This window comes from Zootoca vivipara, chromosome 7 (assembly GCF_963506605.1).
Source record: "Zootoca vivipara chromosome 7, rZooViv1.1, whole genome shotgun sequence".
Classification (NCBI taxonomy): Eukaryota; Metazoa; Chordata; class Lepidosauria; order Squamata; family Lacertidae; genus Zootoca; species Zootoca vivipara.
In genome coordinates, this window is record NC_083282.1 from 40,438,047 (window position 1) to 40,452,514 (window position 14,468).

The 14,468-nt window shown below is 41.5% G+C and overlaps 2 protein-coding genes across 3 annotated transcripts in view; both read left to right on the forward strand.

Moving 5' to 3' along the window:
* Positions 1 to 11: 11 nt before the first annotated feature.
* On the forward strand, positions 12 to 8,993 carry TXNDC12 (thioredoxin domain containing 12). The gene is made up of 7 exons (XM_035122464.2): positions 12 to 833; positions 1,306 to 1,366; positions 4,149 to 4,201; positions 5,148 to 5,221; positions 6,639 to 6,708; positions 6,803 to 6,886; positions 8,066 to 8,993. The coding sequence occupies exons 1-7, from the start codon at positions 749 to 751 to the stop codon at positions 8,143 to 8,145; spliced, it is 507 nt and encodes a 168-aa protein (XP_034978355.1). The 5' UTR covers positions 12 to 748; the 3' UTR covers positions 8,146 to 8,993.
* Positions 8,994 to 13,808: 4,815 nt separating this feature from the next.
* Positions 13,809 to 14,468, forward strand: part of RAB3B (RAB3B, member RAS oncogene family) — a 50,000-nt gene continuing 49,340 nt past the window's right edge. For both annotated transcript variants that reach the window (XM_035122707.2, XM_035122710.2), the window contains exon 1: positions 13,809 to 13,967. The gene's annotated coding sequence lies outside the window, so the exon portion shown is untranslated. The remainder of the gene's footprint in view (positions 13,968 to 14,468) is intronic.

Consider the following 14,468-nt stretch of genomic DNA (forward strand, 5'->3'; position numbering starts at 1 on the left):
AAGCAATGTATGCTGGGAGTTGTAGTCATCCTTAGGAGCAGCCAGCAGGAATGGAGTGCTTTTTTTTTTTGCAATGCGCACAAGCTGTTCTTTAGCTTGGGGTGGAAGGATATTAATGTTTTTGTTGCGCATGATAGGAAAGAGCTTGTTTGCGTTTGGGGATTACTACCCCCCCCAAAAAAACCTCCTCCTTTCGTTGATCCGAATGAAGCTGAAAATTGACTTAACCGGCCTTTCAAGAATCAGTTCCCCACCACTTTTGACTTTCCCCTTCAAAGTGCCACTGAGTTTGCCTACGGCTGCAATCCTACGTGGGCTCTTCCTGGGGAACAGGCTTCGCTGAACGCAGAGGGACTTGCATCAGAGTAAGCCTGCTGCAGGACTGTGCTTCGAACTGGGGAGCTGATGTTACAGTTGCCTTTCATGAGCCGTCGGACCAGAGTTAGGACAGTTCGCCTTTTAGAAATGCATGAGAAACGAACAACTCCGTAGACACTTAGAAATTCCTACGTAAATTCCGAGCGGAGACAGAAAAGACACTCTTCTGCACAGCATGAGAACTATATATGTGTGTATATAATAATACCCCGGACCCAAATCTCTGAAGCGCCTCCTATATCCTTCCGATAACATCACTTCCTCTTAAACAAAGAAGCTGACTTGGTTTAATCAGATACAGTACTATTGCTTAAGAGGATCGCTGTGCAGAGCTGGAGTAATTGTCCTGGTGAAGATCTTGGCAGAAAGCATGAAGGTTCAGTTAGCAGCGCTGTCTACTTTCCTGCTTTGCCAATTGCTTGTCGCAGTTTCTGCTGGGGAAGCATTTGGAAAAGGTTAGAGACCAATTGTTATTTCCTCTTTTGTTTTTACTGATGTTTTCAAATGCTTGTGTGTGCTTTGCAAAAAATAAGCAGAAAGGTTTAGGCAGGTGTGATCATCCCTAAGCTGTCTGTGATAACAAATAACGATTCTTATAGTTTGCATCTACTATTGGAAAAATAGTTAATTTCAAGGGAGTAGTTTCCCTAGTCTAGGCCATGAGTTGCTCAGGGTGGCAGTTTCCATGGCCCTCTTTTCAGATTTCAGTTCAAATAAAAAGATATGTATAAATCCTTTAGGAAAGAGAATTGCTTCCTTTGGAATACAGTAACTTCAAACTTCATTGATGTTCCTAGGAATGGTATCTTAGATTGCCATTCTAAAAGCATTTATTTCATAGTATGTGATGATATATAGAAAATTGTTTTTATCTTCTGTAACTGATGCTTTAAATTATGCAACATATATTCCCCCTTTTCTTTCAAGGTTTTGGAGATCATATTCACTGGAGGACACTGGAAGATGGGAAAAAGGAAGCAGCAGCCAGGTATCTTGTGCAAGCGGGAATACAACCTTAAAACAGGCTTATTTGGTAGTAAATTTCCCTGTTATCCATAATAATTGCTTCCAAATAAGTGAACTGAGGTGTAAATTTCATAAGGTTAGCCTTACTATTAAATAACATCCTGGCTTATCGCTACACTAAAAGATGCAGAGTTTATACATAAAAACAACCTCTGCCATTCTAAAGTAAATTTGCTTTAGGTTGCGACCCGTGTATGCTGCTTTCCCCCTTCTGATGAGAGAGATAGTCCAAACCTAAATCAAATTTACTTTGTAGTAAGTCCTAGGAAATTCAATTGAACTTTCCCTCTCTGTTAGTATTGTTCAAAAAATTCTAATAAAATTAAAACCAACAGGGAAAAACATTCTGGAAAACTCTCAGTTGACTCCCATGCAGAATTAGGCCTGTCTAAACATGTTTGGAATTGGATTACTTAAGCAAAAGAATTGCAGTCACAACCTAAAAACCTGAAGGTGCAGATTAGTAATAGCCCTTTGTAAGAACTTGATCTCCAGCCTTACACAAAAAGACGTAAAATAAAAAAATTCCTTCAGTAGCACCTTAAAGACCAACTAAGTTTATATTTTGGTATGAGCTTTCGTGTGCATGCACACTTCTTCAGATACACACGAAATGCACACGAAAGCTCATACCAAAATATAAACTTAGTTGGTCTTTAAGGTGCTACTGAAGGAATTTTTTTTATTTTGCTTCGACTCAGACCAACACGGCTACCTACCTGTAACAAAAAGATGTGAAATTATTCAGAGAATGACAAACTGATCACTTTGAGTTCAACTATACAGTTGGGATTTCATGCTGCTGCTGCAATTAATTGATACTCTTTCATTGCTTTTTAAGTTAGCACATGGAAATAACATGCTTTTAAAGGGACAATCTGTGCTTTGATATGAAAATGTTTTAGTGATGATCACTGGTATACCCGAGTACAGTTTTGCTTGAAATGAAATAGAGATTAGGGCTGTAGTCATATTTACAACACTTGGGTGGCACATTGTGAGCGCTACATGGCGCCTTTCAACTTCTGTTGTTTCCAGCTTTTAGTGTGACATATTCTGAGGATAGATTTTTCACAGGTGAATGTCAGGAGTTTGAGATTTGTGGGAGAGTGTGCTTATTTTGTGCTTGGAACTAATAGCAGCTTCCCCAGCAATGCCATGGTGCATTTGGGAAAAGAAACTGCCCCAGCTAGGTGGCCAGTTGTGGTCTGTGTGGTTGTGTGGAGCAACCCTCCTTACACTGGTGTCACTGCAGCTTACCTGGACAGGGCTGGGGTGAGATGGTAGCAAGATCCAGGTGGATGCACCAGTGGAGTCAATCTTGTCCTCATGCCAGCACATCTGTACAGCCCCCAGCTTCAGTAGCACTAATGTTGGGATGATGGCTCCACCGCTGCACACAGGCTGCTACTGTGGGCAGCTACTATACCTGACGTGCATCTTCCAGTGAGGATTAGAAGCCTTCAACTTCAGAGGTTCTGGGACTAATTACACTTTCCTTGGCCAACTGTAAAGGTGACCTCTGCCAGAGCTCTGGCATGCTTTGGAGAGGCACCCAGCTATGGCCTATCTTATTGTGCCATTAACAGGAGCTGACATTCTTCTGTTACAGTTGTGCTGTGGACAAGAACTTTGGATGAAAAACCCAACTAGCTCACAAATGTAGAGACCTTTGGAAAATTGGCTTCTTTATTACAACACTGAACTCCTTGCCCATCAGCTGATGCTCAGTCTTGCTTTCTGCAGGGATCAGCTGTGTAAGCAGCTGATGCAGGATCCATCCAGGACATGTGATGTCAAGTGTGGGGCAGCTGGACGTGGTTTGGGGGGAAGCAGTCTCATGGATCAAATGGGGAGGAATGGTGGGGCAAATTTGGCCTACAAGCCCAGAGGTTAGCCACCCCGACACTAGAGCTATAATCCTCTGCACACTTATTTGGGAGTAAGACATTATATATGTTTTCTTCTAGTGTTTTAATAAGGTAATATTCTTTCCCAGCTGAGTACAGTAATCTTCATAAGGCAGATGTTGGTGAACCCCAACTCCCATCAGCCCCAGCCATCATGGCTAATAGTCAGGGATGATGGGAGTTGGAGTCCAACAATGTATTGAGGACCACAGGTTCCCTAGTCCTCCCATAAGGCACAACAAAATAATAATAGCAAGGATGTGTGGGTTGTGGACAAAGCAGGTGATGTGCAAAAATGTAACATTGGATAAATGGGCAACATGAGTGAGGGCTGGCTAGAAGATGGCTGGGCAATCAAGGCAACACATGAAAGACTTGCACTTCTTAATCATTGTCCATAGAGTTTAGTGTGCAGCTCTTTGACCTACAAATATTTCTCCCCATCCCCCTTTTAATTTCTCTTGGAATTTTTTTTTTTTTGCACCGCTGACAAACATAGTATAGTGCCTAAGAAAGCTTTTCACATTGTGAATTCCAGGTTTAATCCCATAAATCACTTGCATATCTAAAGGTGAAATCACTTGAGTAAACTAGACCTCCTTTTCCTGTAAGGTGGACAGTTGGCTACGTAATCTTTTATTAGGTATAAAAGAGTAGGACATATTAACCTTGTTCTTAATAAATCTTTAATGTTAATGAAGCTACAATGGAACCCCCTTTTATAAATTGCATTCTGAAGTTGCGCCTTATAGAACAATCTTGTGCATGTTTACTCAGAAGTAAGTCTTAAGAGTATTGGAGTACATTAATGGTGCATTTCAATGTCTTTTTTAGTGGGTTGCCTCTCATGATAATCATTCACAAATCCTGGTGTGGTGCTTGCAAAGGTAAGATAAATTAACATTCCCTGAGAGCAATTTCAGAAACTTCTAATTGGATAGATACATAACATTTGTAGGAGAAATTGTAATTTTACAGAGAGTATAGCATGTATGTATTGTCTTCATAAATAAAACTATACTTATAAGGTAGGGTCCCCCCCCCCACATATAGCTGTGGCTAAATGCTAGTTGAAAAGCTGCCTAAGCTTTTACTATTTGGATTCTGTGAGCCAAAGTTCAGAGAGTAAAGATTAGACATGTACTACTGTACATTGATGAACAAACTTACTTCAAACACCAATGAAAATGTAAAAATACTTTTAGTTCAAGAGTGACATTTATTTTGTGTTTTTTATTGAAAAAAACAGAGCATTGCTCATGTTTCTCGGGCTTTTTATACTTGTATAGAACTGTTTTGTATCACTTTTTCTTTGTATTAGGTATATAGGGGTACCTTGGTTTATGACGACGATCTGTTCCTGGGAGCCGGTCGCTCCCCAAGTTCGTCGCTCGCCGAAGGCATGCTTCTGCGCGTGCACGAAGCGCCGATAGAGCGCTTCTGCTCACGCTGCGCAGATTGCTGCTGCGCAGATCACTTCTGCACATCTGCATGCGCGGAACCCGGATCCACAGCAGTCACTCTCCGAGTTCGCCGTAAACGGAGGCGGACGCAAACCGAGGTTCCACTGTTTTAACAAAAGTAACAAGGGCTGTTTCTGTTTCTTTTTATTTAAATGTGAGGATTTTGATGACTGATTCTGGCTATCATCTAACTAAAGTTAGTCATGCTTAAGTCCTACTGAAATCTAGAGTACAAGTTAGGTATGAGACAATTGTTCCCATGAGACTGATTTAGCTAGGTCAGGGCCCCTTGTGATTAGAAGCATGTGTGTAAGAATTGTGACACTTGTTCTCTTTCCTGATTAATTTTTCCTTTCTATGCTTTTCTTAGCTTTAAAACCGAAGTTTTCGGAATCTAAGGAAATCTCAGAGCTTGCCCATAATTTCGTGATGGTCAACCTTGAGGTAAGCTTCAGTTGGATAGTTGCTAAGATACTGAAATGAAGCATTTCCCCATATTCTTCCTTGGAACTTTCTGAGACAATTTATGAAGATACAGAAAGCAAGCATAAAACATTCTCTGTATTTCAGGGGATGACGACACTGCCATTGATTTATCCATTATTTTACATTGCACATCCTTAATACAGCGGTACCTTGGCGTTTCCGTGCGCTGCTCTGGTTTGCCAGAAGTGGCTTAGTCATGCTGGCCACATGACCTGGAAGCTGTCTGCGGAAAAATGCCAGCTCCCTCAGCCAGTAAAGTGAGATGAGTGCCACAACCCCAGAGTTGTCCGTGACTGGACCTAACGGTCAGGGGTCCCTTTACCTTTACCATTACCTTGGTTCCCAAACTTAATCCATTTCGGAAGTCTGTTCCAAAACCAAAGCATTCCAAAACCAAGGCATGGTTAAGTTTCCTATAGAAAGTAATGCAAAATGGATTAATCCATTCCAGACTTTTAAAAACAACCCCTAAAAAGCAATTTAACATGAATTTTACTATCTATCAAGACCATTGATCCATAAAATGAAAGCAATAATCAATGTACTGTACTATAAAATAAATGAGACAGTATTGTAGATAAAAATAAAAATTAATTTTTATTCTTACGTGCACTGATGATAGTCATTGTTTGGATGGGGAGGGGCTTTTATCAATTTCTGCAGTCACACAATCAATTAATTAGTAGCTGAACTTGGTTCCACACAGACACAAAAACAAGTCACAAAAACGAAGTCACAAGCCACAGTCACAAGTCAGTGCCATAAAATGAAGAACAAGTCACAGTCAAAACAACAAAAAAGCCACACAAACAAAAACGCAAAAAAATAGCAAAAACTAAAGATCCAAATATCACCTCTGTTTTGCGTGGGTGCTCAGGACTCAACAGCCGACACACTCAACAGAAAGCCTCTTAGCAATGGGGGACTCAATTTACAAACAGAACACACTCAACAGGAAGTGGAACATGTTCTGCTTCCAAGGCAAAGTTCACAAACCGGAACACCTACTTCCAGGTTTGCAGTGTTATATTTCCAAGTTGTTCATAAACTAAGCTGTTCTAAAACCAAGGTACCACTGTGATGTTGAATGAATGAACAAACAAACTATTATTGTCAAAGTAATAGACTGCTGTTTTCACAACGAAATATTACTGATGAACAATTGCAGTGACTTGCCCTTCTTTCGAGGGGTGATAGCCAACTGTGGCATCCATCTTGCAGAATGGCTCTCCGTACCTTGAAATGCCAAAGGTTGAGCTTGAGAAACTTTGCATCCACACCCACACGTATAGAAACAATACGTATAGAAACAATAAAGAGAGATTTTCGTGGAAATAGTCCTAATGTTACTTTACTTTATCTTTTTAACTTTCAGGATGAAGAGGAACCCAAAGATGAAGCTTTTAGTCCTGATGGTGGTTACATTCCCAGAATCATTTTCATGGGTGAGGCGTGAGGCAGCTTCTTATCCCTCTTGGAGAAATGCATTGCTGTTGTCATCACATGGATGTTTTCATTTGTTCTCTCTGTTTTTTGTAGATCCCAGTGGAAACATCCACCCAGAGATCATAAATGAGAGAGGAAACCCCAGCTACAAGTACTTTTATACCAATGCTGAACAAGGTACATGTGAATTAAGTTCAAATTGGGCTTTATCTCAGATGGCTATAGTAGCCCTGGCAGCTCTCTGACAACTTGTATTTCACTACAGGTGTCCTGATTATATAATAATAATAATAATAATAACAACAACAACAACAACAACAACAACAATTTATTATTTATACCCGACCATCTGGCTGGGTTTCTCCAGCCACTCTGGGCAGCTTCCAACAGAAGTATTAAAATACAATAATCTATTAAACATTAAAAGCTTCCCTAAACAGGGCTGCCTTCAGATGTCCTCTAAAAGTCTGGTAGTTGTAGTTATTTTTCTCTTTGACATCTGGTGGGAGGGTGTTCCACAGGGCGGGAGCCACTATCGAGAAGGCCCTCTGCCTGGTTCCCTGTAAGTTGGCTTCTCGCAGCGAGGGAACCGCCAGAAGGCCCTTGGCGCTGGACCTCAGTGTCCAGGCAGAACTATGGGGATGGAGATGCTCCTTCAGGTATACTGGACTAAATTTACAGTTCAGAACTATATTGAATTATACCTGATTACCATTGCGTATAAGTGGTGTAAGTTTAAGCATACACCTTTAGGATTATGTCAGATTCTTAAGTTATATCAGAGTATTGGCCAAAAAGAGGAGATTTGACAGACTTGTTCTTTTTCACATCTTCTTTTAGGGGGATAATGGAATAATTGAGCTTAAGAAATGGGAGGCATTTCTAGAAATGGGGGGATGTGTCTGTTTTGCGTTCTCATAGTGCAGGGTTCATCTGACAAGCCCTGTTATTCTGCTAGCACAACAAGGCTTTCCTCCCTCCTTCCTCTGTGCCCCCCAAAATGGGCTGGGGTGCAGTGAGGAGAGCCCTCAGAGCAGCAGACTGTGGGAGGAGAGAGCAATGCTTGGACAGATGGGATGTTTGTCATAGTGCAATGTTGAATTCCACCCTCAGTTTCTTATGTTTTCATCTCCCCCGTTCTCCAAATTTCCACAGCAATTTGTGATTTTTTTTAATACTCATGAAGATTCATTGGCATAAATGATACACACCTTTTTGCACAGGGTGTGTTTTGATATTGTCTCAGAAAATGTGAATTAGGCAAGTTTTAAATGCAAACTAGATTGAATTTCTCTCCTATTCATGTAAACTGAACTGAACCAAGTACTAAACATTTTTTAATGTTTAATATTACAGTTATCCAAGGCATGAAGGAAGCCCAAGAGAAGCTGACAGGTGATGCTTTCAGGAAGAAACATTTTGGAGATGAATTATAATACACTAGGGATCTGTTTTATATACATTCAGAATCTAAAATGATATACGACTCTTTTCCCCCTCCCTTTTTCCCCAATGAGGAATTGTAGATGCACTGATATGACCTTTTTCCTACTGATAACTTGTTAGATAAAATACTATCTAATTTTTCAGACAGTGAAATCAAAATAAATACTGTAACTCTGTCCTCTCTTGTTTACATTGAAATGCCTGTTTATAGGATAAATAAAGCTAAAATACTTACTGATGAATGAATGTTTCAGCCTTGAGCATATTATAAACCACAGTTTCAGCTGAGTTTAAGGCCTAACTTTTTAAATTGCTTATTCTCTATGAGGTAAAGGCTGGTATCTGGTTTGTGATGAGGACATTGGTCTTAATAGAATCATTTATTCCTTTTATCATAAACAGGCTTAGTCTTGCTTTTTTCAGTAGGAACGTCTAGATAATAATATTTAGGATTACAACAATCTTGCTTTTATTGTTCAGTATGAACTTTTACCAAGCCCACCGTACTAAACTAATAATTCCGTCATGAACGCTACACCAAGTAGAGTTATTTTCCTACCTGCCCAAGGAGCAGCATGAAGAACATTGGAAGTACAAAATTGTTTTTCTTTTCCTAACAGAATTGCCTGCTGCTCCTTTGGTTACATTTAGACAGAAACATAGCTTTCCCGTTTGTGCATTTGTCTTTTAATTCTTTTGTCGATAGAAGCGAAAATGTAATGAAGTATTTAGTGTGAAAATCTCAACTTGCTGAATGTTCTCGGTGGATGCCTTGCTTCATCATATTGTACTGTATTTTTGTATCTGGGTAAACAATAAAATGGATTTTTATTTTTCATTTCATTTTGAAATAACAGTAACTTCTATGAGGGGCTAAAGGGATAATGTTGAATTTGTGAAGTTACTGTTGAATGTTTCATTCTTTTTTCCTACGTGTTTTCATGCAAAGACATCTGTAGTTTCAAAAAATCCCATTACATTCAGTAGTTGTGTACCTAACACTATTTTCTAAGCATTTACTTCAGCAAAGTTAAATGAGAATGGGTCTAACAAATTTGCCTGTTATTATGAAAATAAAATGACTTTTAATGTTTCTACAGTAATAGCCCTCACATCTTCCAGTAACAGCGCAATCCTAACAATGTATACTCTGTTGTAAGCCCTATTGAATTCAGTGGGACTTTCTTCCAGGTAAATGGGGCTAGGATTGCAATCTTTGTAACAATTGTGTAAAAGGTTTTTAGTAAGAGCAACCAACTTACTGCACACAATGGGAACACCTATGTTAGCAAGTTATAGTGAACTTACTAGCATGCTTTCCTTGATGTAATTATGAAATGGTATGCAATACAGATCATTTCAAGACAAAAAAATCTCCAAGCGGTTTACAGCAATAAAATAGCGTAATAACAACATTGCAATAAAATCATAGTTTACTATAGGTAACTGATTTCTATTGCCTTTCTTGCTGAATGTTGAATGAGGAGCTATAGAAGTTTTTTTTAAAAAAAAACCCAACAACACCAAACCTTCAGTGTTTAAATGTAAAGCCCATTCTGGCATAAATAGTATGTTTTTAGCATATTCAAGCTGCTGTGGTCAGATATTACTTTATATGTACTACATCCATAGAAAAACTTTTTTAATGAAGAGTTGCCTATACACACATTAAATTTTTCAGTCATTTAATACAATATATCATTTTATTTTTAAAAAACTCTTCTGCCTTAGTTTGGTGGAATGTTCTCTACATCTGTAAATCAGCTGATACTTTGGCCAAAGCTGGCATGACTTTCTCAAGAAGGCACTATTAGATTCACTCTTACTAATTAATACCATGCATTTGTCAAATAAATTTAATGGTGTGTTTATGTATCATTTTTACTTGGTCAATCCACAGAAGATCATAGCCCCGCTACCTTGTTTGGGCTCACCATTTCTGTAAACCAGCAGTTCTGTGTAAATTCTCTGTGGGCGCCTGTCTTAGTTGTCCAGTCATATCAATAACTGGAAAGAATGCTCAGCCATCATGGGAACCAGAGTAATTCTGATGTACAGAAGTGGTATATTCATATGTGCTTGACCCAATGCAGTAATGTGGTAGCTGTTTCTATGAACAGGACCTGGGATTGTAGTGACTGCTGGTTTCAGTATGTACAATAAGCGACAATTACTTACTTCAAAAGCTTGCACTAGTTAGCTTGCAATGAAGCTTGAAACAATTGATATGATAAAAATAGCTATATTCAAAATCATATACAGGTCAATGAAAAATAAATACAAATTTTGATGATGTTAATAAGTTTAGGGTCGTCTACTTAACGACACAAGAACGGCCAAGCAGAGTTATTGGGAAATGAAATTCCAGAGGTTTGAGCCACCAAGCAAATGCCCTATCACAGGTACCGTCTGCTAGACTGATCTTAGTGGTGAGTGTGAATAGAGTCACAATGACAAATCCATACAGATAGAAGGGGTTTTTCAGATCATCTGATTACAAAGCATTCAATGTTTTAAAGGTTAGTGTCAGCACTTCCAGACATAAGACGGGTAACACAACTGAAAACTGCCTAAAGCCCTGCCTTTCGCATGCATTCTAGTATTTTAGTTTGAACCAGTTGAAGTTTCTGGACTGTTGTCAAAGGCAGCCCATGAAAAGAGCACTACAGTAATCTAAGCAATTTCTGCACTTGCTGCCAAGTGCTTAATTACTGTCGTCTGGCTCTATATTTTGGCTTATGTGCATATATTTATTTCAGAAATGAATGTTGTAATCAAATGGGTTAATTTCCATTTTGGAATAAGAAAAAAAAACTTGTAAAATCTCTACCAAGCAAGAGGAAGCAATCTTAATACGTATTTATTTCCACAAGCATAATCATCATAGTTATTCCTATTATTAATTTACTAATTCTATACAAGAACTCAGGATAGCTTAAGACTAGCATGAGACTCTTAATCTCTGGGATGTGGGTTCAAGCCCCATATTGGGCAAAAAAATCCTGCATTGTAGGGGGTTGGACTAGATCAGTGTTTCCTAACCGGGGGCATAGTCCAAGTGGGACATTGGTGAACATCACATAAATGGGGGGGGGGCACAGCACGAGGCTAGAGGGCCACAGAGGGAAGTGAGAAGTGAAGGAAAACCTTTTTTAAAAATCCTGATTGGCTGGCTATACGCTTAGCCAATCACAAGTGGGTAAGGGGGTGGCCCACCAGGGCCTAGCACTCCTTTTTGCCACATGTGTTTTCTTGGAGCAGTCCCTGTTTCTGGCGGAAGGCAGATCCTGTTTTGACCAGAAGAGCCTGCAATCCAGAACCCCCAGGTCAGGTGGGGTGGTAGCAATGGGTAGGGCTGGGTGAGCTGGAGCGGCATGTGGCTGCCACCAGTGCTGGGCTCAGCCTGCGCCTGACTCTGCAAGGTCTGGGCCTTCGGATGTTGCTGAGGGGTGCAGGGCCAGTAGGCAGTATCGGCCCAGCTTTGCAAGGCGCCGTGTGAAATCCACCCCAACACCTAGCCATGGGTGTAGCCAGGATTGTTTGGGGGGAGGGGGAGGTCTTTTTGCACCAGAACCTCAGGTCTGTATTGATTTTTTACTGATTTTTACTTATGGGGGGGCAGCTGCTCCCATGGGGGGGCATAGGAAGGAAAAAAGGTTAGAAGGGAGCCACGGTCGGGAAAAGGTTGGGAAACACTGAACTATATGACTCTCGTGATCCCTTCCAACTCTATGATTCTGTGAAGTATCTCAAAGTGATGTACAATAAAAAAAGCAGAAAACTTTGAAAAACCAAAATGATATATTCAAAAACAAGAGAATACAAAATAGACACCCGTGGCAGAGACCCATTCATGCAGCTGGAAAAGCCCATCAGAACAAAAAATGTTTCCACTTGTTTCCAGAATGTGTGGATAGTGGCCGCCAGTCCCCTCTGGTAATAATAATAATAATAATAATAATAATAATAATTTATTACCGTATTTATACCCCGCCCATCTGGCTGGGTTTCCCCAGCCACTCTGGGCGGCTTCCAACAGAGTATTAAAATACAAAACATTAAAAGATTCCCTAAACAGGGCTGCCTTCAGGAGTCTTCTCTTTGACATCTGATAGGAGTGCGTTCCACAGAGCGGGTGCCACTACCAAGAAGGCCCTCTGCCTGGTTCCCTGTCAGGAATTGTTTTCCACAGAATGGAGGCCATCACACTGAAAGCCCTGCTGAGTTACTGTAGAATAGGCTTCTGATATCTCTGGAGCTTGCAGGGGGACCTCTTCCGCAGACCACAATTATTTTCCTATTGGGTATGTAAGGGAGAAGAGAGCCTTCTCAGTGGCTGCTCCCAGACTTTGGAAGTCCCACCCCAGAGAAGTTAGACTGGCTACTTCTTGTTTTCCTTTTGCCGGCAGGTGAAGACTTTATACAGGCTTTTGGGAATTGATTGCTATTAATTAAAGGGCTGGTGCTCTGCTGTTTTTATTGTAATTACTGGTGCTGTATGTTTAAAACATATTTTATATATGTCTATAGTTTTAATTCCGCCAATGTTTAATTGTATTTTAATGATTGATTTTAAAATGTTGTTAGCAGTTCTTGTTTTTAGCTGTAAGATGCCTTGAGTCCCGTCAGGGGGGAAAGTGAGATATAAGTAAGTAAGTAAATAAATAATAAAACAATCTCTCAAGTAACTTGGTCCTGAGCTGTACAGAACGCCGTATCTGTTATTACCAACACCTTGAACTTGGCTGGATTGCAGATTGGCCCCCATGATCTTGCAAGCAAGGCATTACCATGTTCTGCACCAGCTGCAGCCTTAGGACCCACCTCAAGGGTAGCCCTATGCCAGATTGTTTCACTTGTGAAAAACGACTGCCTTAAAAACGTGTTGCCAACATAACTCTACCTGAAGTACGGAAAGTTTTAAAATTTGTATCATTTTAAAATACTCCAAATTCACCACCAGGTGGAGGTACCCACTTGCCGGTTGTAGCTACACGGTATATGTGTGTTAAACTAGCCAAACCTGAAATCATTTTCAGTCTGCTAACTACAGTATACCTAATTCAAACCAGGTTGACCCAGGAAACCAAGACGAATGGAACCAAATCAAGATTAATAATGTTATTTACTCCTCGCATCCTTGTAGAATATTGCTTCATTCCCTTCTTTCTTCAAAGGCCTTAAAAAAAAACAAGGAATGATTGTTGTGGGGGTCAACTTGGAAACCACAGTTGGACAACCCACGACCCCCAGATGCTTTAGCGGGGTCTCCTGACAAGCCCGCGAAGTCCCCAACCCATTTGACCTGCTGCCCCTCTTATCCTCCCTCCGAGGAGGAGAGCGCGAGAGAGGCGTGCATGGAGCTCTACGGAGACAAAGTGAGAAATGTAAGACTAAATCTAAGTGAATCAATAAGAAAGGAGGAAACGATGGTATGTAAATTAGACGGGCACGTTGAGATGAAAGGAGGGGTTGGGATCGATGCGGCTCTGTAGGAGAAAGGGGCAACCTGCGCAGCGGCTGAGAGACCCGCCGCGTCCGCCGGTTTCCACTTATTCCGCCCCATGTGGGGAAGAAGGCGGGAGGCCTACAGCAGCAGCAGCTCCGCCCCGAGGGTTGTCCTCTGCTGCGCCGGGTGAGAGGATCCGCGGGATGTGTCGCTAAGCCGGACACACGCACGCTCTTCTCCGCCCAGAGGTCCAGGAGCGCAGCTCGGGCTCGGCTGAATCTCCCACCAAGCGCCTGCTGCTGTTGGCTCCAGCCTCTCTCGCTTTGCGCGCCGGGCGGCTCTGTTCCTTGCGCCGCGCCCCAGGTAAGAAGAGCGCGGAGGAGAGGACTGGACCCACCAGTCCCCCGCGCAACTTTCCCCCGTCGCCCGCCCGGCACGCAGGAGGGAGGGCTCAGGGCAGCCGCCTGCTTCGCATCTCCCCTTCCCCGCCACAAAGAGCGAGCCTCGGAAGCCCCGGGATCCTCAGCGGAAGGCGCAAGGGTTTATATGTGCGCAAATCTCCTATCGCTCGTGGGAACGGAGGGACGACATTAGAGTCACTGATTAGCCTTTTCAGTGCTAAGGCTCAACTCTGGAAATTGGACGGCGCGTGCCTCTGAGTATATGCAGAGGGCTTTTTCCTGCAACGTCTATCTGAGATTTAGGGGCAGATCTTTCCGGTTAAAATGTTTGATTTCCAGGTAGACCTGCTTCCCGAGTTCACTGAGGGTATCTTATTAACAAACAAACAAACAAACAAACAAACGGGGAAGTGGTGAGGGTTCCTCAGTCTTTCTCCTTGCCTTAGTAGCCCAGCACAGTATA

What these genes read in the sequence shown, in the direction of transcription:
- TXNDC12 (XM_035122464.2), top strand. Translation starts at nt 749, where the DNA reads ATGAAGGTTCAGTTAGCAGCGCTGTCTACTTTCCTGCTTTGCCAATTG. An exon ending in TCCCAGAATCATTTTCATGG is followed by an intron (nt 6,709 to 6,802) that starts GTGAGGCGTGAG and finishes TGTTTTTTGTAG; the next exon opens with ATCCCAGTGGAAACATCCAC. An exon ending in TTATACCAATGCTGAACAAG is followed by an intron (nt 6,887 to 8,065) that starts GTACATGTGAAT and finishes TTAATATTACAG; the next exon opens with TTATCCAAGGCATGAAGGAA.